Below are 22,333 nucleotides of genomic sequence, written 5' to 3' on the forward strand. Positions count from 1 at the left end.
TGCTAAACAACATACTGCATCTATTACAACAGTATGGTTGTAGTGGAAGAGTCTGTCACTAACTGAAAACATTTGGAGCAAGATCCAGGACTGTTGAGCAACTAGAATTCAACATCAGACAAGAATGGGACATTATTCCTCTCCAAAAGGTCCAGTAACTGGTCTCCTCAGTTCCCAGATGTTTACAGACTGTTGTTAAAAGGCTCTTGATGCAACACAGTGGTGAACATGGTCCTGTCCCAACTTTTATGAGACGTGTTGCTGCCATCAAATTCAAGAAGAACTACTATTTTTTCACATAACAGTCAGATTTCACACTATGTATTTGCCAATCATTGCATTCTGTTTTATCTACATTTGACAGTGTCCCAACTTGTTTTTTGGAAATGGTGTTGTGAAACCAAAATGATGAGGACTGCTCGACACCATCACTTGTTAAGTTGTCTTCGAATTTAAACGGAGCATGCAAAGGCCCCTGGAAAACCGCTACAGTCACGACAAAACTGTTCAGAGATTAAAGAGGAGACTCACCTGAAACTGAATTATGGTCTAAGAATGTGCAGGCAAGCTGAGAATGAGCGTGACTCATTGTGTGCGTGTACACAAGTCAAGTGATTTACCTCGATCGGAAATGTTATGCAAAAAGGATAATAGAGGCTTTGTGCACCTGCCTGCCACAGCGTGGACTCTGACACAGATAAAGTTTGTCAGCTCAGAGAGGATGAGCAGCACTCAGACGCCTTCCAGACGCTTTGCGACCCCCTCCACGCCCACAGTGTCACTTTCCAACTGTGGGTTTATTATCTTAAATAAGCGGCTTTTTTTTTTTCCTGACGTAGATGATGTGAAATACGAACTCATATAAACTTCACTGGATGAATGATTGGATGTTTGCACCGAGGAATCCTTTCTAAAGGCAGGGTTTTGATTAATTTTGTACTTGTGAGTGCGGAGGTCGTGTAAAATGGAAACATTTAAAGTTGATCTTTGTGTTAACTCTGTCTGAATAATAAAAGGGTGTAGACTTGGATGAAGGAGAGTGGTATGAGTTAGATTTATAAAGGTCGTCCAAAATATTCAAATACAAAATGTGCGTTTTTAGACAAAACCTGCGAGTTCTGTGTTGTTGCACTTGTCTCTGAGACCTTGTTGCGCCTGGGTCAATACCCCCTGATAATAATCGCACTAACCTGCATCTGACAGCACGGCCAGACCGATCACAAATAAAATCAGCATATCTCCTCGCCTCAGGAGTAATCCAAGATGCGGGAGGAAAACTGCGCAGGAAACTCCGCAGAGGTTTATCCAGAAATCAAGTATGCAAAGGTCTCATCGACTGTGGCAAAGTAAAAACAAAAACAAAAAAAGACAGACAAGTGCGTCGGGTTCAGATCCAGTGTGGACTTTCTCTTTCACTCAGAAGCGATCCGATGAGACGGTAACAGCCCAGTCGTATGAGAGAACAACATGATCCGGGACGGTGTGTGATGTCCCGCTGAGAGAGGAAAAGAGCAGCCGAAGTGGAGGGGAAGTAAACGACTCTGCCCAGTTCGTCTGCAGCTCCGGGACCTGCAGCCTGTTTCATTTCCCTGCAGTGTGAGTCCGCCGCCTGCACATCTATTTCTAAGCAGCGCTGAGACACGGGGAGGCTGTGTAGTGACAGAGCTGAGCGGCAGCTCCGCCCTCTAAGCATTTTTTCCTCGACTTAAAGGAACATTCTAGTTTGAGCATGGAAATGATGACTCCACGGCCGGATCGAGGTTTTGAAGGGCCCGTAGGGGGCCCCCATTGTCTCCCACCACACATGCATGGCAGCTTCAGCTGAAATGATCAGCTCATAAATTCAGTTTTAAAGAAAACCATCAGTTTGATATACCGAAAAGGGAGCTGTGTGTTTTGAATATTAGCATTATGACTCATTTAACTACATGTATTGATAGCTGTTTTTTGTTTTCTTATTTACCGATGAAAACAGCATATCTTTTTTTCATACTGCAGAAACACAATTTCACTTTTGGGATTAATAAAATGTTAGCCAACTGAATTGAACATATTAATCTAATTACATACTATGTAATAATAATGAATATGATGAATGAATGAATAATGAATAATGAATGAATATTCTTTTTTTTCTTTTTTTTTTTAGAAATAGAGGTTTTGGATAGAATATGTAGAGCTTTGACAGAAGAACAAATCAGTTCAAGAAAATTTAAATGAATTGGATTAGAATTTACTTAAATTAGACTGTATCTACAAAGTGCCTTGAGACTGTGAATACAGAAGCTTAGAGAGGACAACACTCCGTATGTTTCCATGGACAGTCCAGTCAAGCTTTAATTTGGACTACTGTCTTTGTTCCTGTTTACAAGCTCAGAGGGGGAACAGATTACAGTATTACAAGAGGTACGTCAGACTCTCTTATGACAGGTTGTTTGTATTGGGCTCTTTATGGTCACAGACCAGAACAACCAACAGGCTGGTGGCAAATTGGTAACATGTCAAGAGACAGCCAATGTTACAACTCTGTGCATTAGATGCACACTATCTCTTGTGATGTTTGCTGTTATTACATGCTGCTTCTTTTATTTCTGTGTCTCGGCTCCTTCTGATACTTCCAGATCATTTGGGTGTGTTAGTTCAACTTTTAAAAAATGTGATTTTCTACTATATCAGTCAGACTAACATGTTTGCATGCAATTCAAAAGTCTGAAATTGCAGGAACGGCTGTTCTCAACAGACCCATTGTTGAATTTAGCTTAAAACCTGTTTCTTCCAGATCCGATTGAGTGGCATATCTTTGAACTCATATTTATTGCTGTTTCAGAGCCTGTTACTCATCTGAGGAGTTTGATTAGATAACTGGGTCGTGGGCACCTCCCAAATGAAAGTTTTTTGGGTGTGAGTAACTTACGTGGTCCCATGACAGAAGCATGTCAGAACACACAGCGCTGTGTAACGCCTATGCATTTTATTTCAAATATATACCTTCCAATCTGTAAATGATTACAAACCCTGTGCACTTCAACAGCGTCCTCTGCCAGGGAGATATCCTGCCTTTCAGGAATGGTTTTAGGATGACAAAGAGTTCAAGGCGTCGACTTGGCCTCTGACTTCCCCAGATTTCAACCCACTGAAGCATTTGTGGGATCTGGTGATTCATCCGGCCACTCCCGCTCCATCTTCCATCGGTGGAAGGATCTGCTGTTTGATGCCTGATACCACAGCATAGCTGCAGAGGTCCTGTGGAATCCATGACTCAACAGGTCAGAGGCGTTTTGGTTGGACGAGGGAAGCATATATATATCATTAGACAGGTGGTTCCAACCTTGTGACCGACTGCTTTAAAGTAAATAAAAATCTAATAAAACACAAAGAGTAAATGCTCTGTTTAAATACAAGAATGGCTGTTGGATTAAATAAATAAAAATCTGATCCAGAAGGGTTGATCATATGTTCTCCATGAATCCATCATAGTTGTGAGTGGTGAATGACTGCCTTTTGTGCAGTAAATGTGGGAGAGGCAGAAGGTATAAACTGGAAATTAGCACATCTGATTACATTAAGAGAACAGTCATGTACTTTCCTTTCCTCCACTTATCCCCTGTCTTAAACACATGGAGCTAAATGAAAAGCTGATTTGTAAATGAGCGCTCATATCCACATTTCTGACTAATTATTCCACAAAGTGATGCTGCTTGAGCTGCTGACGCATCGATTGGTTGCTCTAATGAACAGGGCCGGAGCCATTGTGGACGACATTGTCGATGTCCACACAAAATTAGTGAAATATGCAAGCCAGTAAACTTCAAGCTCTTTCATTCCAGCCCTGCATTCCACATCAGCGTCTGCTCTCAATAACGACTGCTTAGTAGCCCATAGGAAGAAGGTTGGAGTGGGATGAAGCATTTTGTGAAGTCATGCAAGTTGTGCCATGCATTAAAACCAGATTTAATTTCACTTCCGCGTGTGATCAGGCTTTAGAGCGCCCCCCGGTGCTCCATTGCAATATGAATAACTGTATGCAGCAGATGTTGGAAAATGTTCCTTCCACTCGGGCCCATTTTGGTGAAGCTCTGTTGATCACAGCATGGCTTTGGCTTCTCTGTCTGCTTTGTAATTGGACCATGACCTGCTTTTTTGTGCATCTGACCCGTATCCAATAAGCACTGAGCCAAGTTAAACTATCTCACCTGTTCACTTTGTTCCTGGTTCAGTCAGTGGGCCAGCTCTCTATGAACGAGACAACTTTGTTCTTTCTCAGGGATTTAAGCTCTTCTAAATCATGTTTCCAGTCTTTACACTAAACTAGGCAAACATCCTGCTGGCTGCAGCTTCACACAGTGAGCAGACTCGAGAGTGGTAGTCCACTGATCTTTCTTGGCTTTGGCAAGAAAGTTCAGTGTGCCACGGGGTCACTGAGCTCAATTGAGCTAATTGACACTAAATCAGACTTACAGCCGAGCCTGATGGGAAAGTCTTCTGTTTTTCAGGTCATAAACCAAAGTAATGAGTAGATGAACTTCACCAACCTAAAAATGCTTTTGCACACAGTCGGTTGGGTTTATAAGGCGAGTTCATCCATTCCGCAGGCCCACTCGACTCTCCTCTGCAGGCTTCAAAAGGCTCTCCGCCAGCAGACTGGAAAGGTCTCCCCGGCCTCTTTCAACAAAGCCGACTTCCTCCAAATGACAAGTCAAAGGCTGCAGTATGACAAACAAGTGCTGCAATGCCAAACAAATAACTTTAAATATGCTAAAGTGAAGTATTTTTTTTCCGAAGAAATAGCAGCTGTTTGCTGGGAATATTTGATAAGATGGCACACTCCAGGACAAAGTCCAGAGCTCCCAAATGCTTAAAAGACCAGTTTTTGTGCATTTTTCTACCTTTTGTGATAGTTTTGTATCTCTTTGTGCCGACTTTTTTGCATCTTTGCAGCGGTTTCGTCAATTTCTGTTTCTTTTTTTGTTTTTTTCATGGATACTTTTGAACTATTTGTTGTCATTTTTAATTAATTTGTGATCACTTTCATTTTGACGATGGCCATTTCTGTATCTTTGATGTATTGTTGGTCATATTGTATCTCTTTTGTCATTTTAAAGCTCTTTTTAGTAATTCTGTCGCTCCTTTTTCTGCTTTTGGGATTCTTTTAATTAGTTTGCAGCACATTTAGGTAATTTCTTAACATTTTGTTCTTATTTTAAATCTCTCTTCGGTTGTTGCTACTTTAGATCATTTTTACTGTATTTTTGGTAGTTTATAATATCTTTGTGATCTCTTGTGTTGTTTGTCTCCGCTTCTGATCATTTTAGAGTTATTTTAATGAATTTATGCAGTCTTTGTTTTAATTCTTAATCTTTTTTTTAAAAAAGATTTTTGGTTGTTTGCAGCAAGTCTTTGTGGTAATTCTGCATTTGTTTTAAGTAAATATCAATATATTTGTTGTTTTTTTCAAATCTCTGCGGAGTCATTTGGTGTCTCATTTTGGTTGCTTTGTAACTCTTTAAGCTTTCACTTTTTATAGATATATTTTTTCCTCTGGTTTACCTTAACTGACTTTACATCAACCAGGGATAACAACTTCTTCACACTTTGGTTCTCTTTCAAGTCAATTAGCCTCTGACTCCGATGTGGAGCACAGTGGGACCCCTGACCATCCGTCTGCCCCCAGGCCTTCTCTAAATACACACACACACACACACACACACACATACACACATTGTCTTTATGCCATAACTGACACCATGACTGACTGATGGACAAGTTAATCATCTGTCGGGAAACTCAGAAGGCGAGGGAAAGTAAATGAGCTCTGTGATGTCAGAACACAAGTATTTCAAACATGCAACGTTCTAGAGCAATTTCAGAGGAATTTTCTGTCTGAACCCAAACCTTTGCTGTAGGACGTCAGACGTTAGTTTTATTCATCATATCACGTTTGAACTTGTCTGATACTTTGCTAGAATTCGAACGCTTCAATGCAGAAAAAATGTGAACTCATCTGACTGTTTGTGGCTGAGGAGGAAAAACTCTCCAGACAGAAAGCAAGCATGACCCAGATATGTCGTATCACTTTTTTCTCCTAAGCAGGTCAAAGTTGGCAATTAGTGAATAATCCTGCAGGGCTCGTATCAAACTGTAGTTTAATCTACAGTCTAGTTCAACCCAGGACAGATAGAGACACTGGCAATGATCCTGCTTACACTTAGGATGAAAATTTTGCATTATTTGTTTGATGAGACATTTTAAAAACACTGCTTCCTAAGCACTTTATCATGACGCAAGAGGGAATAATATCTAATTTTACTTAAAAACTGTTGCCATTTAGGTGTTCTGTGTTTCTCTATCAATGTTACATTTTCTTTACAAAGGTAAAAATTACCCTTAAGATGTGGAGAAAATCATCCAGCTTGATAAAAAAGAGTTAAATTACATGCATATTATACAAGTTCTGGCATCCAGAGTGAAGAAATCATGCTCAAAATTTAAACTCAGGTCTAACGTGAGGACTGTGAGCCTTTCCCAATTCATTTGGAGAATGCAAACGTCTTTAAACAGATATTTTTGTGCAGTGAAATTGAAGTTTAAGTGGAAGGGAACTCTGAATGCAGTGTGGGTCTGTGATCGCTAGGTGGTGGTGTTTAAAAACGAGCAGCCCCCAGTCAGAGGTCCAAGTGTTGTACTTCCTCTCGGCGCTAAAGCGTGCTTCTGGTTCTGCGAAGCTCAAACGTTATTGTGACGAAACGCAGTCACACTTTTAGTTAAAAAACCTCTCCTCGCTATCTAATCTGAACAAAAATGGTGAGTAAACATGCAAAACACTAGCTTTTGATTCTTTCAACTCTTAATGGGATTGTTTTGGTTGACAACGCGAAATGGAAGCTACATAGCTTATTAGCCGGTTAGCATTAGCTCCGTTAGCGTCTCATTTAGAACTTCGACTGACTGAATCAAGCGCTCAGAAACACTTTATGCGAAATGCGAGCAGTGTCGTATACAATGTTTAGTGACTGAAACGGTCATTTTGTTTGCGAATTTATTGAATTTCTTAGTGACTTATGTCGCCTTCTTTATTTGAACAGAACGTCCCACCAGACTCCATTGTAAAATCATCTAATTTAACTGGCACATAAGTGTCGTCAAACAAGAGCTCAGCCTTCGTTCGCGGAAACATATTCGGGTTTACTGGGTCTTAAGGGAACTCCGTTGATAATTATGTTCAAAACAACACATGCACTGTAGCATGTAGTGGTGTACAGTCTTGTCACGGTTTGTTTCTCGTCTTCTCACATTCTGCAGAGTTTACCTCTGAACCCAAAGCCTTTCCTGAACGGCCTGACAGGAAAGCCTGTGATGGTGAAACTGAAGTGGGGCATGGAGTACAAGGGCTACCTGGTGTCTGTGGATGGATACATGAACATGCAGGTGAGATGAGTTTCTACCTTATACACAACATATTCTATACGCTAACTCCAATCGAGAATTATTATTGGGTCATTATTTATTTAGAAGGCATAAACTCCCCACTTTACATTTTGATGAATTCTATATTTTTTAAACTTGAAATTGTTCGCACAGTAAAATAGTCCGTGTCCTTTCACTGTGCCAAACTAAAGACTACTCTCTGCTATTGCAGCATTCCCTGTTTGGTGACATAAAGCCATTTATATGCTGGTCAAAAAAAGCAAACTTTTGGTTCTTGAGGCAATGAGAAAGTGTTAGACATTCAGGCCTGCCAGCAAAAGGGGGTTTTAATTGGCTCCGGTTTGGCTCAGTATAGTAGTATCTCATCATCTGGGTGTAAACACTAAATTTCACTGAAGATGCTGCGGTCATGGCAATAAAAATGGGTACAGCTCACTTTTTCTTTACGGAAAAGACACTTTTAACAACTCTTAAGTTTGTGCACGGAGGCTCTGAAAGTAGCCGTGACAACTTGTGGACAAAAAGAAAAGATGACGTTGATCAATTTTTACCTGTAGTCAAGCCAGACTTTTTTTTTTTTTAAACACAGATCTCATGGAACTGTGATCTGGACTGTATGCAAAACAGAAATGGCCTGCTCAAGCAGCAACTGCTATTCAGGAAAAACACCCAGGGGCTCTGTGATCTAAAAACTATAAGACAACAGTCTGCATATTTTTCACTTATTATCTCAGATTGTTGGTTGAAATCTGTGCCCGCCGGTCGTTATTTCGTGATAATTAATTTTTTAAAACAAACTTACCGTAAATTCCGTACTATAAAGCGCATCTGAATATAAGCTGCACCCTCTAATTTTAAAAAGAAAATCCATTTTGTGCATGTATAGGCCGCACCGGATTATAAGCCGCAGGTATCCACATTGTAGTATGAGATATTTACACAGAAAAACTTGAGGATTTTTAAACTTTTAATTAAATGCGTATGGGAACATAAACAAATACATACTGCAAATGCTTTTTTCCCCGACCAGTGCCTGTAACACCGATGGTTTTAACTTAAATACCTATAGCCTGTAACACGGCTGGTAAAAGAACAAAAAACAGTAGCCTACCAGGAAGTCAGTGATCGCCTTCTTCATCTTCCTCCTGCACACTAAAACCATCAGTCATCTTCCTCAGTGTCCGAATTGAACAGCCTCAGAACTTCGTCACTCACTTCAGTCTCTTTGTCACTCTCAAAATCTCTTCTCAGATTGGTCCCTTTTAATTTAAAAGCTGTATCTTTGTTTGTTTTCCATGTTGAGGGTGAGTACAACCGATTTACAACAATTTATTAGTGTAAGTGTGTTTGATTTACCCTACAATTTCATTGGACCACTGTGAACTATTCTTTAATTTTATTGGTCTAATGTTATGAGGCAAAATGTTTTTGACGGCATGAAAAAAAAGGGGAAAAGACATATATTAGCCCCACCGTATTATAAGCCACGGTGCTCAAAGCCTTGGAAAAAAAGTAGTGGCTTATAGTCCGGAATTTACGGTAGTATTAACTAATCTAAGACTCCATCTAGATAAGCCAATGGAAACAGCTGATGCAGCAAAGCTACTGCTTTTGATCACATTTGCAAGTTGTCTGAGATTAATTAGATTTAGATTTTGTCTGGTTAAACCAGATAACCAGCATGACACTTTCTGTGCTGCATTCCATCACAGAACAATGCTCCTGTTTTATCTTCTGATAAATAAAGCGGTGGCTCACTTTTTTTCCCCATTAAAGCCCGAACTGACCCTGCCCGGCTGCGTGGATGTTTAGTTCAGCTTGAGCCGACAGTTTGTTAACGAGCTGTTTAGCGGAAGTAAAAGTCGCAATAGAATAGACACTTTCACGTAAATGTACCTTTGGTGCCTGGATCGTGGAGGGTTACTACACATAGGTGCAGTGCTGGTCCCCAGAGGTGCACAAGTAGCCTTGGACCCCCTGTTTGCTGTGGTGAAAAACCCTTTAGTCCTGTCACTGGAACCCCTGACCAATGACCATGTGGTGGAGGCACAGATGAGCGAGGCAACATGTTTGTGTTGTCAAAATATATGTGCAAACGTCCGTTGGTGTAATGCAACACGGTTGAACTACATTCTCCAAAACGGCATAATTATCTTCCCAGATCATTGTCGATCAGAACTGCAGATTTGTTGCAGAAGGGCATTCATTTCAACTCTGGCGTTTCCAGTAAACCCTGATTGCATCTTGTGCTTCCTTACAAGGATCTGACCTCACAAACATTTATTTTTTTATCACGGTGGGAATTTAAATGTACAAACAGAAGCACAACACGAAGGCTTGAGCACATTTCCACAGGTGTTTAACTCGTGAAAAGGAAGAAACTTGCTGTTTACCATGTTGACCTTTTCATTTTACATGATTTATCACAGCTGGCAAACACGGAGGAGTTTGTGGACGGTGCATTGGCAGGCCATCTGGGTGAAGTGCTCGTCAGGTATGTAAACTCTAAACACCTCTTCATATTTATTGCATAACCACTTTAGCAGAGGCCTGTCCTTTTCTTTTTTTTTATGACACAACAGATGAGTCAAAATATGCAGCAGAAATCCGTTTCACTTAAAAATGTAGATTCCTTACTAGCTTTAACTAACCGGTGTTAATGATTTGTGTCAAAGAGGTTAGCGATGAATGCAAAAGGAGCCTCTTTCTTCCTTTTCTCCCCGCAGCCAGTTGCAGTAACACTTGTTTCTTCCACACAGGTGCAACAACGTTTTATACATCAGGGGCGTAGAAGAGGAGGAAGAAGATGGAGAAATGAGAGAGTGATGAAGAGGAGTACCTCGTAGTGGAGTGTCTGTGTGTGTGCGTTTTCACCATGTGAAACATTTGAACACTTTGGGTTTTGGCTATTTTCCTGGCAACTTTGAATTCTTATTTTTTTGTACTGTATGCGAGTCCATTTTTATGTTGTAATACAGACACAATAAAATGATTATTGTACCATTTCTTAAACGGGAATTTTGTGTTTTTGTGTTTTTTTTTTTAACCATGTGATGTCTAAATATATGTGAGAAGGACCGCCTTCCTGTGCACTTTAAACTCTACTCTCTTGGACAAATATTTACCTGGTTTCCAAACCAGTCCAAACGGAGTCGGAGCTGCAGTCGCTGCCTCCAGGGAGTTCGAAAAATGTCCAGAAATTACAGGCTGCTGGTGAAAAATGCCAAACAGGTGGTTTTGATCTGCAGCAATGGGGAAAAGTTCCTCACCAAACTTGGTATGCAAAATGTTTGTGTGATCGAAAATGGCAGCATTGTCATCGGGAGGTAAGTCCTCCAATATTGGAGTGAGGAGATTTATGATATATATATATAGTGTGTATGTATATATATATATATATATATATATATATATATATATATATATATATATATACATATACACATATATATATATTATAATTTATGTGTTTATTAGGTTTTGCTAATGCTAATAATCTTACAGTTTGAAAAACTTATGCTTATTAAGGAAATATGACCAAGCTGCTCACAGATACTTATAATTGTGTTTTGTGCTGCACGTTGGCGCCCCCAAGTGGATGTATTAGTGAACTACATGAACTGAAGCTGCTTGATAAATATTAACCAAGACGAAAGAATTCTGCTGGTTTCTTGTCATTAGTGGGTCAAAGTTGCAGATGAAACCACTCTTTCCTTCTGTAATTACCCATTTCTGAGTCTGCTGTCGTCACTCTAAGCCGAGCGGTGTGTGTGATCCTGTCTGCTGCAGCGTTTTAGTGTGACTGCTGCTATTAACGCACCTAACTTCTCCATCCAGTGATGGGCTTATTAAAGCTGTGGGGCCGGCAGAAACCATCAGAGCTCAGTATTCGGAGTCTTCCTGTGATAAAGTCATCGATGCGACAGGGATGTGCGTCCTGCCTGGTGAGTATCGACTGAGGTTTGTGTGCATGTGTCCCTTGCAAGTGAGAGTCTTCAAATTGGAAAAACTACACGTCTTCCTTTGCATTTATGTGACAGCTCCAGCTACAAACTACTCCTTAATCCTATAGAATACACTGTGCTGTTGGAGGCTTGACTGGAAGTTTCTGACATTTCTCTTGCTGTTTTTTCCAACTGTTTCTCTCTATATCCTGTTTGTCCACTGTTCTTAAACTAAAATGTTGCTGGTTCGATGCCCAACTTCCCTAGTCTACATGCTGTGTCTTTGTGTTCACTCCAAGTTCTTTTCCACAAAATCGTCTGCTAAATGAATGTATTGCAGCACACTGGTCTAGATACTCTTCCATAGTGTGAGTGTTTTTACTTGTGTTACTTTTAATGTATTTTGCAGCTACTCTGGACCGTGAATGTGGGTCTTCAGTTCCCACCATGACTTCCTGTACAGTTCTGTTACTTCCAAATCAGTGATGAGCATTTAAAAATGTTTTTTCAGGGTTGGTTGATGCCCACACTCATCCAGTCTGGGCTGGAGACAGAGTGCACGAATTTGCAATGAAGGTATAGTATCACACAAAGTGTATTTGGACTTTATGACGCTTATTTTAATTGATGCAATGCATTTTCCCGCCTGCAGCTGGCAGGTGCCACTTACATGGATGTCCACCAGGCCGGTGGAGGCATCCACTTCACGGTGGAGCACACTCGGGCCGCCGCCGCCTCGGATCTTCTGGCTTCCCTGAGCAGCAGGTTGGCGAGGATGCAGCGAGCGGGCACCACCCTGGTGGAGTGTAAGAGCGGATATGGGCTGGAGCTGAAGACTGAGCTCAAGATGCTGGAGGTGATCGAGGAGGCCAGACGCTCTGTGCCCATCAACATCTCCTCAACCTACTGTGGAGCCCACGCCGTCCCCAAGTGAGCATCATCTACTTCTGCGTTCTATTAAATCCTTACGGCAACCTTAAAGCTCCCGTTTCCTTTCTCAGAGGGAAGTCAGTGGCAGAAGCCACAGAAGACATCCTGCAGGTTCAGTTGCCTCGGCTTAAGGAACTGATGTCAGCGGGAAGGCTCAGACTTGACAACATTGACGTGTTTTGTGAGCAGGGAGTGTTTGATCTCGGCTCAACTCGATCCATCCTGCAGGCTGGCAAAGACATGGGCCTCAACATCAACTTCCACGGAGATGAGCTTCATCCCATGAATTCTGCTCAGGTGTGACTCGCTCCTGAAGCCGTATCAAATGTTTTCTGACCAAAGGATGTAGAAGAGGAGAAGGGCGCAGCTCTGAAATACCATCAATGCATAACAGAGCAGAATAGAGTAGGATTTACAGTTTTTGTTTTACCTTTGGATGCTGAAACCAGAGAATTATTGTTTTTCTGGGTTATTTGAACACTGTAGATGCAAGAGTACGAAAAATATTAACACGAGTGTGTATATGTGTGTCAGTTGGGAACAGAGCTCGGAGCCTTGGCCATCAGTCATCTGGAGGAGGTTACAGATGAAGGAATTGTTGCCATGGCGAAAGCAAAAACAGCTGCTGTTCTCCTGCCGACTACAGCTTACATTCTACGGTACGGTCTCTCACACACACACACACAGATACACACCTCGTTATGGCTGTGACTTGTTGCGTAATGTGTGTGTGTGTGTGTTTAGGCTGCCTCAGCCTAGAGCCAGAGACATGCTAGATGCCGGAGTAATCGTTGCCCTTGGCAGCGATTTCAACCCAAACGCCTACTGCTGCTCCATGGTGAGTACAGCAGGAGGTGAAAGGATGTAAACCCGTCTGTTTTCCTCTTCCTCACTGCCTTCCTGTCCGTTCTTCCTCAGCCGATCGTCATGCATCTCGCCTGCGTTAACATGAGGATGTCCATGGCGGAGGCTCTGGCTGCGGCCACCATCAACGCAGCCTTCGCTCTCGGACGCTCGCACACACACGGGTCCCTGGAGGTCAACAAACACGGAGACCTGCTGATCCTCAACTGCGCTCGGTAAATAAACTTCAGCGCGCTCATGGCAGTCCGTTTAATTGTAAGAGGAACAAATCTGTTTCTCTTACATAAACAAACTGATCAGGAAAAACTCCACTACTCTACATTCATTTCCCGTGTGTGTGTGAGAGTTGAGTATCTTGTGGATGTGGTCACGGCTAAATAGTCGGCCCAGTGATAACTGTCTGATTTTAAAACAATCTCAACTACAAAAGCAGAGGAATTTCAATTTTTTTAGTTCTAGTGGATCAGTGTGAAAGGTATAAATTGAGTTTCCATCTTTTTTTCCCCCCAACATCTTATTCGCAAGTCAGAACTCTTTAAGTCTGGTTCAACTGTGGCCATAACTATGTTTTACTGTAAGCAAATGGTTTCCATAGTATGTGTTTGCATGTTTATATGAAAACATCTGCATGCAACACACATGTTGTCCTCCGTGTTTAACTGCAGATGGGAGCACCTGATTTACCAGCTGGGAGGACATCAGGAGATCATCCGCTACGTCGTCATCAAAGGAAACGTCGTCCACGACAATGACAACACGATGGACTTGTAACTGTGGGAGAACTCTCCGATTAGAAGAGTCCATAAAATACGGCTGCAGCTGTCTGTATTCACTGATATTTGTAAGAGTTTGCCATCTCCTGCCAGTAAAAACCACATTTCAAGTCCACGTATCATCACTTAAGTAACGGACGACAGCTATAACAATCACCCTTTAATGTGTTTGATATATTTTGCTCCACAGGTGATCGAACATTTAAAAAGGAAGCAGTGACACATGAAGGCAAACAGAGCTTAAATTTTCTGAAGAGATTCCTTTATTCATTATGTTAGTACATGATGCTTACCGAATGTGAGCATTTTCCACAGGCATGGCTTTAAACAACCAGATAATCTAAACAGTGTTTTCTCTCCAGTCTGGTTCTTAAGAGAACCGTTCTCAAATTATTTTACATAAAAGACTAATTATGTGATTTTTAAAAAACAAACTAATCATACAAAAACTACTTTAAATGCAATTCACAACAATAACTGAGTGCATAGCTGAATAAACTGAGCGGCACACGTGATAACTGGGTTATTTTTCATACTATTAAAGAACAAGGTTGATGTATATATTCATTATGTACCCAAGCTCATCCAAACCCACTCTGAACCATCTCAGGCTTCGTACTTCTTCCCTGTTCGGTGAATCTGTTGGTAAAGCGTCATGGAGAAAGCCATGCCGAGCAGCTGGAAAGATGAAACTGTCTTTTAGAGCCGTGTGTGTCTGAGTCTGGATTTAAGCATCGGACAAAAAAAAGTTAAATTCTGCTCACCTGTACGACCAAAACACACATGGCAATGGTTCCCAAAAGGTGTTTGTTGTCATCCAGCCACTGCTCCACTTTCTCATAGCAACCCTGAAAACACGCGAGTTATGAGTCTTTAGTAAAGTCAACATATCGTGGCTTCTCTTGTACATGAAAAAGCCAGCTGAAGCATAAGGTTAATGATATTAGGAAAACTATGTGTACTATTCTGACGCGGAGAAATGTGGAGCCAAGGGAATAAACTGCAGTCTGGAGGGAGTGCAGCAGCCTGGCAGCTGAGGAGGACTTTAATGTGGATGAGAATAGAAACTTGCCTATGTAATGTCAACCAAAATAAAACAAGTACGTTACGCATACACATTGACAGCACAATCAAATTCTACACTACGATTAAGCTCGATCAAAATAGAAAATCATAACTGATACTATTTTGGCATATTGCCCAGCCGAGTAAAGGCCACTTTCAGTTTCAGGGATTATACATTAATGCAGCAAACAGGCATGAGAAGGTGCAGTAAAACGGTTTGTTGTAACGATGTCTTAAAGTCTACTTAAAGATTTGTGGAGAATGTAGGAAATGTTGACATCACGTTTTATTGCCATTTCTCCAAACAGCTGCACTTTCTTTAAAACCTCTGTATCACTTCAGGTTATTCCCTCCAATTTCAAAAAGGGCGGCCCTAAAGCTTAACCCATTATGAACCAAGTTGCCTGATTTAAAAGTCTTCCTGCATGTCAGGATTAAGTGTATATATATCTACATACTTTGCTTTCATGGTGTTCTCAGACTCTTCAAACTAAACTAAACAAAAGGCATTTATTAGCTGAAATGATGTATAACTGGAGCGTTGTGTCACTTCAAAGAAGGTGTGACTGAAACAGTCATGGATTCAAAACTTAAAGACCTGATTTGGCATTATTTAGCTCTTTGGTGCCCCCTACCGTTATGGGCTGTGACACCACTGTCACAAAAATAACCAAAAAAAAAACCAAACAAATCCCTCCGTTTATTTATATTTTAAGAAGCCACAAAAAAGGTCAAGCGACCATGAAACAAAGTGGCGTTATCTCAGCCTCGCGGACAGTTTCGGGTCTGGGGATTGTGCATAAGAAGGCTCGGTGTACATCAGGGCAAGTCAGAGGCATGCAAGGTTTAAGTTTCACAAACTTCTCCATTGTTGCTTTAAATACTGTAGGATCGCCCTGATGTCAGTTAGCAGCACAACTATTTGTGGAAATAGGGAAGTATGTGTGGAATTAACTCAAAATAACTCACCCATTGACATGTTCAATTCCCTTTTAAGTTGACGAAGAAAAAAAAAAAAGAAGAAAAAATAATCGGATTTATAATGTCACGACTCACCCGGGTCCAGAAAGTGTTTGAGGTGTTGCGTCCACAGCCCTGATAAACCTGCTGGCAGCAGCTGTCAGGAACCACGCTCTCATGCAGGGCAGTGTACCAGTCATTGTGGTTTATCACACCACAGCACTTCCACTGGGGACAAAGAGTTCATTTGGTCAAAACCTCCACCGCAAACTGACTTCGCCATAAATAAAACAGGCAGTCGACACACTTCTTTGGACTTTTGTGCCATGTGTCCGTAACACACCTCCCCCTGTATGGTGTTCCATGCATCCCTCAAGCCAGCGTTGTTATCAGTGTTGTACAGCACCAGCCCTTCTTTCAGGTCACGCCTGGCATTTTCGTTCACCTGGAAAAACGGCCATGGATCTTGTTAGTATGTGGGCTCACCGACACCAGGAAGTTACTGTCATTAAATATGAACGCAGTCTTACCTTGTCAGTGTAGACAAAGAAGAGGATGAGGAGGATTAGCTCAGCCAAAAGGATGATCAACAGAACGATGAAGAACTGTTTAGTGAAAAGAAATATGGTAGTGTTCTATCACTGAACTCCTAAAACACCTGGAAGTGCTTTCTGGGCATTGCAGTGTACTCACGCTCAGCAGCAGGCACTTGTTTTCCTTGATTGCACCCAGGCATCCCAGGAAACCCGTCACCATGACGACGGTGCCCAGGGTGATGATGAGGTTGGCGGCGGAGAGCGAGGGGAAGGAGGGCGACAGGGTGGCGAAGCTGCCCTGAGAAACCGACAGCCACACGCCGACACCCAACAATCCACAGCCGCCCAGCTGAAACGCACACAGGAAACTCAGACTTCCTGCTGATTTCATGATAATTAAGTCCTGTGGCTGGTGTGCTAATCTGATAATCTCACTACTGATTTATAGTAACAACTGGAGAACGTTCTCTGACTGCGAGTGAGTGTAGTGATTACCCAGAAGAGCAGATTGAAGAGGAACAGCATGTATTTGACGCAGCAGATGCAGCCGCGGGCCATGGTGGAACAGATAAGAACTGCAAAAACACAGTGAGTGAAGTCTTTTACAGGGGCCCAACATATAAAACATCATGTTACCGATGTCTCCAGTTAGTCAAACGTCAGCACAGTGCAGGGATAAAGCCTTGAGTGTATATCACATTTATTTAAAACCTGATTCACATTGCAGAGTCATACCGAATCCACACGACAACAAAGATGGGATAAACTTACCACTTCAACAAGCAGGAGAACACAGAAGCTTTGCTGGTGTATCTGTGAGACAGAAGCATACAAGAACAGGAAAAAAGTCATATTTACAGACCGTTATTGAAAAGGACCAGCAATACATAATCTAATGGCTATATGGTTAATAATGGCACCCCCAGTTTGGGGGTCACGGCCCCGAGTGCTCCGATTACAAATGGTACCACTGCTGCCTCCGAGTCCCTCATCTTTACAACTTCCTCCTTCAGCACTTGGTGTTGCCGCCACTTGGAATTGCTACATCTCTTCTACAGTTTGTAGACCCCCACAGTTGTCCGGTTGGTTAGCCATCACCTGGATCTGGAAGTCCCACAGGATCTTAGCTTTGTCATTCTCCACCATCTTTGGAGGCGTCTCACATTTTGACTTTAGGACTTTCAGGCCATACTCTGCACTGATGTTCCTGTGCACCATTCCTGCCACTTGGCTATGGCGTTCCATGTATGCTATACCTGCCTGCATCTTACACCCTGCTACTATGTGCCGGACTGTCTCAGAACCCTCTTTGCACAGCCTACATCTGGGGTCCTGTTTGATGTGGTCGACACCGGCTTCTATTCTACCGGCGCTTGTGCTCAGTGTCTGTTATTGAGCTGCTGTGATTAATGCCTCCGTCTTTCAGACCAGCTTTTTCTAACCACTAATAGGACCTCTCGATATCAACCATTTCGTTGTGCTCATCTTTCCATGATGGCTCCTCTTCCTCCTCGCCTCCCCCTGGGTTTCAGCTGGCCGAGACACTCACTTTGCAGTTTTTTTGCGGTGGCTTCCATCTCCTCCTCTGGCCAGATTATTATGTCAGCGGGGTATCTGATGACTGTAGGTGTTAATAGCTCTGATCTTTATTCCCCCCCCCCATTCAGCGGACTCTTCAGGACCTGCCTTACTCTTTGCAGGTACTTGGTTGTGGCCGACTTCCTTACCGCCTTCTCATGGTTGCCATTTGCCTGTCGGATCCCAAAACAGCTGGAGGAACACGTTGCAGCTCATTAGCTTAAATGGCAACAGGCCATTAACAGGACTGTGTATAAAAAGAGCGCCTTTGAGGGGCAGAGGCTCAGCAATCTGCAAAAAACTGCATCTATAAAGTACAGAGCAATTTCAAAATAATGAAACAGTCTTCTTCCACATCTGGAAAGGTGCCAACTGTGCTGAAGGATATGCATAATTCAGCAAGACTATGTTAAACCACACAGTGCATCTATTCCAATAACATGGCTTCATAGCAGAAGAATCCAAGTGCTGGACTGACCTGCCTGCAGTCCAGACCTTTCACCAAGAAAAAACATTTGGTACGTCGCGAAATACAAAATATAACAAAAGACCCAGCTGCCAGAATCCAACATCAGACAAGAACGGGACAAAAGCCCTCTCCCAGAGATCAAGCAGCTGGTCTCCTCAGTTCCCAGATAAAGAAGAGGGGACGCTACACAGTGGTCCTGCCCTTACTTGTACAAGACATATTACTGCCATCAAATAAAACGATTTTGTGTCCTTGACAGAAAAGGAAGCTCCGTTTTCACAGCAGTTTAAAGCAAACTGCAGCTTGAGCATACTGCAGCAATATCATTATCAGTTAAACACCACTGCCTGAGGCATCCTGCGTGGAGCTATAAACATAATGGCTGTGTATACTTTATACTAAGATTTAAACTTTAAGTGCAAAGTTTTTCTCCATTTTGGATTATTTATTTATTTTAGTTCAGAACTGGTATGAGTGTGTCCAGTCATTTTAGATGGAAGAAAAAGGGACATTCCCCCACAATAGGACAAACTTAAATGCTTTATGGTACCAACTATATATTTCATTAGCATCTCACGATTATATGACTATTTTTCTGTGGTACCAAATCAAATGCAGCTAATGTGTGAGCAGATTGGATGAGGGGAACCTTGAATCAACGTGATGCACCCTTGCCCAAATGTCCTGGTAATCTCAAAGCTACTGTCTCCCCTTCAGGTTAGTTTTTGGGAGTAAAATATCCTTAGTAACCTTAGTTTTCCTTTTTTCATGCTTTTAAAAAACCAAATTAATTTAATTATTGTGGCGAAACTTTTTCATGTCGACATACAGGGCCTGGAACAGTTTCACAAACAGCGTTTGTATCCAAGGAAAACGGACGTTTTCAGAGACACTAATTAGAGACTGATTAGAATGCTGGTCCCGGGGTGACGTCACAAGTCGAAACCTCAGTTTATCGCTTAAACAAAAAGTTTGCGCAGGAAACGGATTAAAAACGCCCCGCTGCAATTTTTAAAAAAACAAAAACTAATGAGTTTTACACTGTTGTGATAACAAATTACTACAGTATTCGCTAACAGTCAACGAAATCGCTTTCCTGCGCCTTGGGTCGTGATTGTTTCCATGTCCACGCTGTCTGAAAAGTGACGAAGAGGGGGAAAAAAGGGAATACTTTCCTACCGTAAACTACGAATTGGAGCTCATCTTCTCGCTGATGACGTTTCACCCGCAGCAACTTTCCCTCGCACCTCTCCCGCACAGCATGAGTCGGTTTTGGGATATAAATCCAATTGTTGGAAACTGCGACGCTGATTTTGAAGTTTCGTCGACGGCTGGGAGAGAGGAGGAGGAGGAGGAGGATGTTTTCTCTGGAAAGGGGCGGAGCACAAATGTATGGCCTTAAATTGGTCTCAAAAATAACTGCAACTGCACAGAAGGTAATCTCCAAATATGCCTCGAGTTGAACGTGTTTTGCTATCCACAAATACAAATTTCCTATTTGTAACTTGTGTGTTTTTTTTATACAAATATATGTATATTTGTAAATATATCATTTAACATTTGTAAAACTGAAAATTCTGTTTGTGAATCGTGACTCAGCATTTGTGGATTAGTATTTTTGAGACATTCTTTTCGCAAATCCGCACGGATCCACAAACAAATAGCTCGTGAGCCACAAAGCACCATCCAGTAGATGACACTGTTGTTCACTGATGTATCTATGGCTCGGATTAAGAACGACGAAGAAAGAAGATCATTGATTAGCAGTAACCATAGTAACGATATGGACGTCAGTTGGATGGGTATGTATGTGAAAACATTTTTGAATGTTTTTGTTGCTAGTCTGTGATTTTAAAGTTTTACCCTGCCCTGTGGTTTTTCCAGGGACAACTTGCCCTTTTTAAATGGGGATACAGAAGTTGTGGTGATTTGTGTGTAGTCACCCAAATGGTTTCCACTGTCTCTGTTTAAAGCCTGTTTGATCGCCTTTCATGGGGTACTTTAACCCCGAGGAACAGAAGGATAAAGTAAAGTCAGCTAAGGAGAGGAACTGGGATTTGGAAGAAATAAAGTCTCTCAAAATCAGATGCCTTTTGTTTCTTATATGAATATAAACAAGGTACATCCTTCTGTTACTGGGCTTATTCACATCTTATACCAAAACAAGGCCATGTTTTCACTACTTTTCCCTGTTTTTATTTTTTCCTTGTAATACGGTTCTTCGGTTTAGTGACGCCACCTTCATGAAAGACAGATGTTCTGCTGCTGGGATGGCTGAGTGCGCCTCAACATCACATTTATCTCAGAGACCCAACAGCAACTGCTACGATGTTGTCCATGAACTAAACTGTCAGATTTAAAAAAAATGGATGATGGGCTGTCCTTGTAGATCTGAGTGTATCTGGACTGTGGGACATGAGCTGAGGCAGATTCTTTAAGGAATCTAATCATAATTTCTTTAAGGATTAGAGACCAACAATCAAAGTAAGGTTTGTGTAACACTGTCGAAGGAATGGGTAGATAGCTCAGACTGATAAAACAGTCCGCTGCTGTTTGTGAGATTTGGGGATCGCAGCCCACAGCTGCAAAGGTGTGTGAGCTCTTCGGTGAATGATTTCAATTTTACAGTTCGACACCAGGAATGAAGACTTAAAAGTGCCTCGAGAACATTACCAAACACCCACAACTCCGTGTTCCGAGATGACTCGTGGCGTGATGGAGATGCTGGTGAGCATCAGCTGCCAGTGGAGAAGACCCTGGTTCGAGTCCTGCCTGTGCCAGTGTGGAGTTGAGGAAGAAGATGATGAAGAAGATGGGAAGGGGGCCTTGAGGGCCCCCGAGATTCCCAGAGGTAGAAGCAGGGGGTTATGTTAAAATTTTCCTGATAGCAACACGATTGTTTGTACTAGTACTCAGTATACTTATACTTACAATACTAATAGTCATATCTATACCATACTACACCAATACTTTCATAACTTTAAATACTGTCACTACTCACATGTCATACTTCATTTTGGTATCATAGGTAATATACAGGTAAAGGTATTTCCATTGGTTTGAGTATGTACAATCAGTTGTTATCAGGAAAATTTTAACATAACCCCCTGCTTCTACCTCTGGGAATCTCGGGGGCCCACTCGGCCCCCTTTCCATCTTCTTCTTCTTCTCCAACTACTGCACTACTTCCACAGGCAGGACTCGAACCAGGGTCTTCTCCACTGGCAGGTCATGGTCTCTGACAACTCCATCACACCATGAGTCCTCTCTGCCTTTGCAGTTGTTCTGGCAGCACTTTTAAGTCTTCATTCCTGGTGTTGGACTGTAAAATTCTCAGAGCCTCCAAAGTTGAAATCAATCTTTGCAGCTGCAGGCTACGATCCCCAACTGTCCCAAACAGCAGCTCACTGTTTTATCAGTCTGAGCTATCTGCCCGTTAACATTTCCACTTGTTGGTTTGGACTGTTGGTCTCTGTCCCTGAAAGAAATGATGATAAGATTCCTTAAAGAACGAAAGCTGGAAGTCCACAAAGAATCTGATGGACTTGAACCCATGATGAGTTCAACCCCAGGCAGCGTCCAATCATCCTGAGCTACCCTCCCTGAGAATCTGTGCTGAACTTTAAAAGTCCTGTGATCATAGTTTCCACATTCTCAGAGGCTCAAAAGACTTCACCCAACAGCCTGAGCTGTTCAGCGCTTGAATCCTAAAGTTTCTCTTTTTATTTTGGCTTCAAAAAGCCCAGCTGACTCTGAGCTGAACAACCTGCCTCCTTTTATAAAAGCCAT

The 22,333-nt window shown here is 42.0% G+C and overlaps 4 protein-coding genes across 4 annotated transcripts in view; 2 read left to right on the forward strand and 2 right to left on the reverse strand.

Annotated features, from left to right (window-relative positions):
• ntn4 (netrin 4) overlaps nucleotides 1-1,650 on the reverse strand; it is a 30,785-nt gene extending 29,135 nt beyond the window's left edge. The window contains exon 1 of the mRNA XM_072377181.1: nucleotides 1,191-1,650. Coding sequence (XP_072233282.1) covers nucleotides 1,191-1,236 — 46 coding nt within the window. The 5' untranslated portion in view covers nucleotides 1,237-1,650. The remainder of the gene's footprint in view (nucleotides 1-1,190) is intronic.
• Nucleotides 1,651-6,673: 5,023 nt separating this feature from the next.
• Nucleotides 6,674-10,437, forward strand: snrpf (small nuclear ribonucleoprotein polypeptide F). The gene is made up of 4 exons (XM_072377732.1): nucleotides 6,674-6,801; nucleotides 7,300-7,425; nucleotides 9,855-9,919; nucleotides 10,185-10,437. Exons 1-4 carry the CDS (start codon nucleotides 6,799-6,801, stop codon nucleotides 10,249-10,251), a joined length of 261 nt encoding a protein of 86 aa, XP_072233833.1. The 5' UTR covers nucleotides 6,674-6,798; the 3' UTR covers nucleotides 10,252-10,437.
• A 119-nt stretch (nucleotides 10,438-10,556) lies between these two features.
• On the forward strand, nucleotides 10,557-14,357 carry amdhd1 (amidohydrolase domain containing 1). The gene is made up of 9 exons (XM_072377165.1): nucleotides 10,557-10,751; nucleotides 11,263-11,369; nucleotides 11,881-11,945; nucleotides 12,022-12,299; nucleotides 12,371-12,596; nucleotides 12,834-12,958; nucleotides 13,044-13,137; nucleotides 13,218-13,378; nucleotides 13,829-14,357. Exons 1-9 carry the CDS (start codon nucleotides 10,615-10,617, stop codon nucleotides 13,932-13,934), a joined length of 1,299 nt encoding a protein of 432 aa, XP_072233266.1. The 5' UTR covers nucleotides 10,557-10,614; the 3' UTR covers nucleotides 13,935-14,357.
• On the reverse strand, nucleotides 14,177-19,915 carry LOC140282653 (tetraspanin-9). Its single transcript, XM_072377166.1, has 9 exons — nucleotides 19,724-19,915; nucleotides 17,269-17,310; nucleotides 16,993-17,072; nucleotides 16,655-16,846; nucleotides 16,492-16,566; nucleotides 16,305-16,406; nucleotides 16,058-16,189; nucleotides 14,701-14,784; nucleotides 14,177-14,614 (listed from the first exon to the last, which is right to left on the reverse strand). Exons 3-9 carry the CDS (start codon nucleotides 17,053-17,055, stop codon nucleotides 14,543-14,545), a joined length of 720 nt encoding a protein of 239 aa, XP_072233267.1. The 5' UTR covers nucleotides 17,056-17,072; nucleotides 17,269-17,310; nucleotides 19,724-19,915; the 3' UTR covers nucleotides 14,177-14,542.
• Between the last annotated feature and the right edge of the window lie 2,418 nt (nucleotides 19,916-22,333).

Source organism: Leuresthes tenuis, unplaced genomic scaffold (assembly GCF_036924035.1).
Source record: "Leuresthes tenuis unplaced genomic scaffold, fLeuTen1.0.hap1 SCAF_23, whole genome shotgun sequence".
NCBI lineage: Eukaryota > Metazoa > Chordata > Actinopteri > Atheriniformes > Atherinopsidae > Leuresthes > Leuresthes tenuis.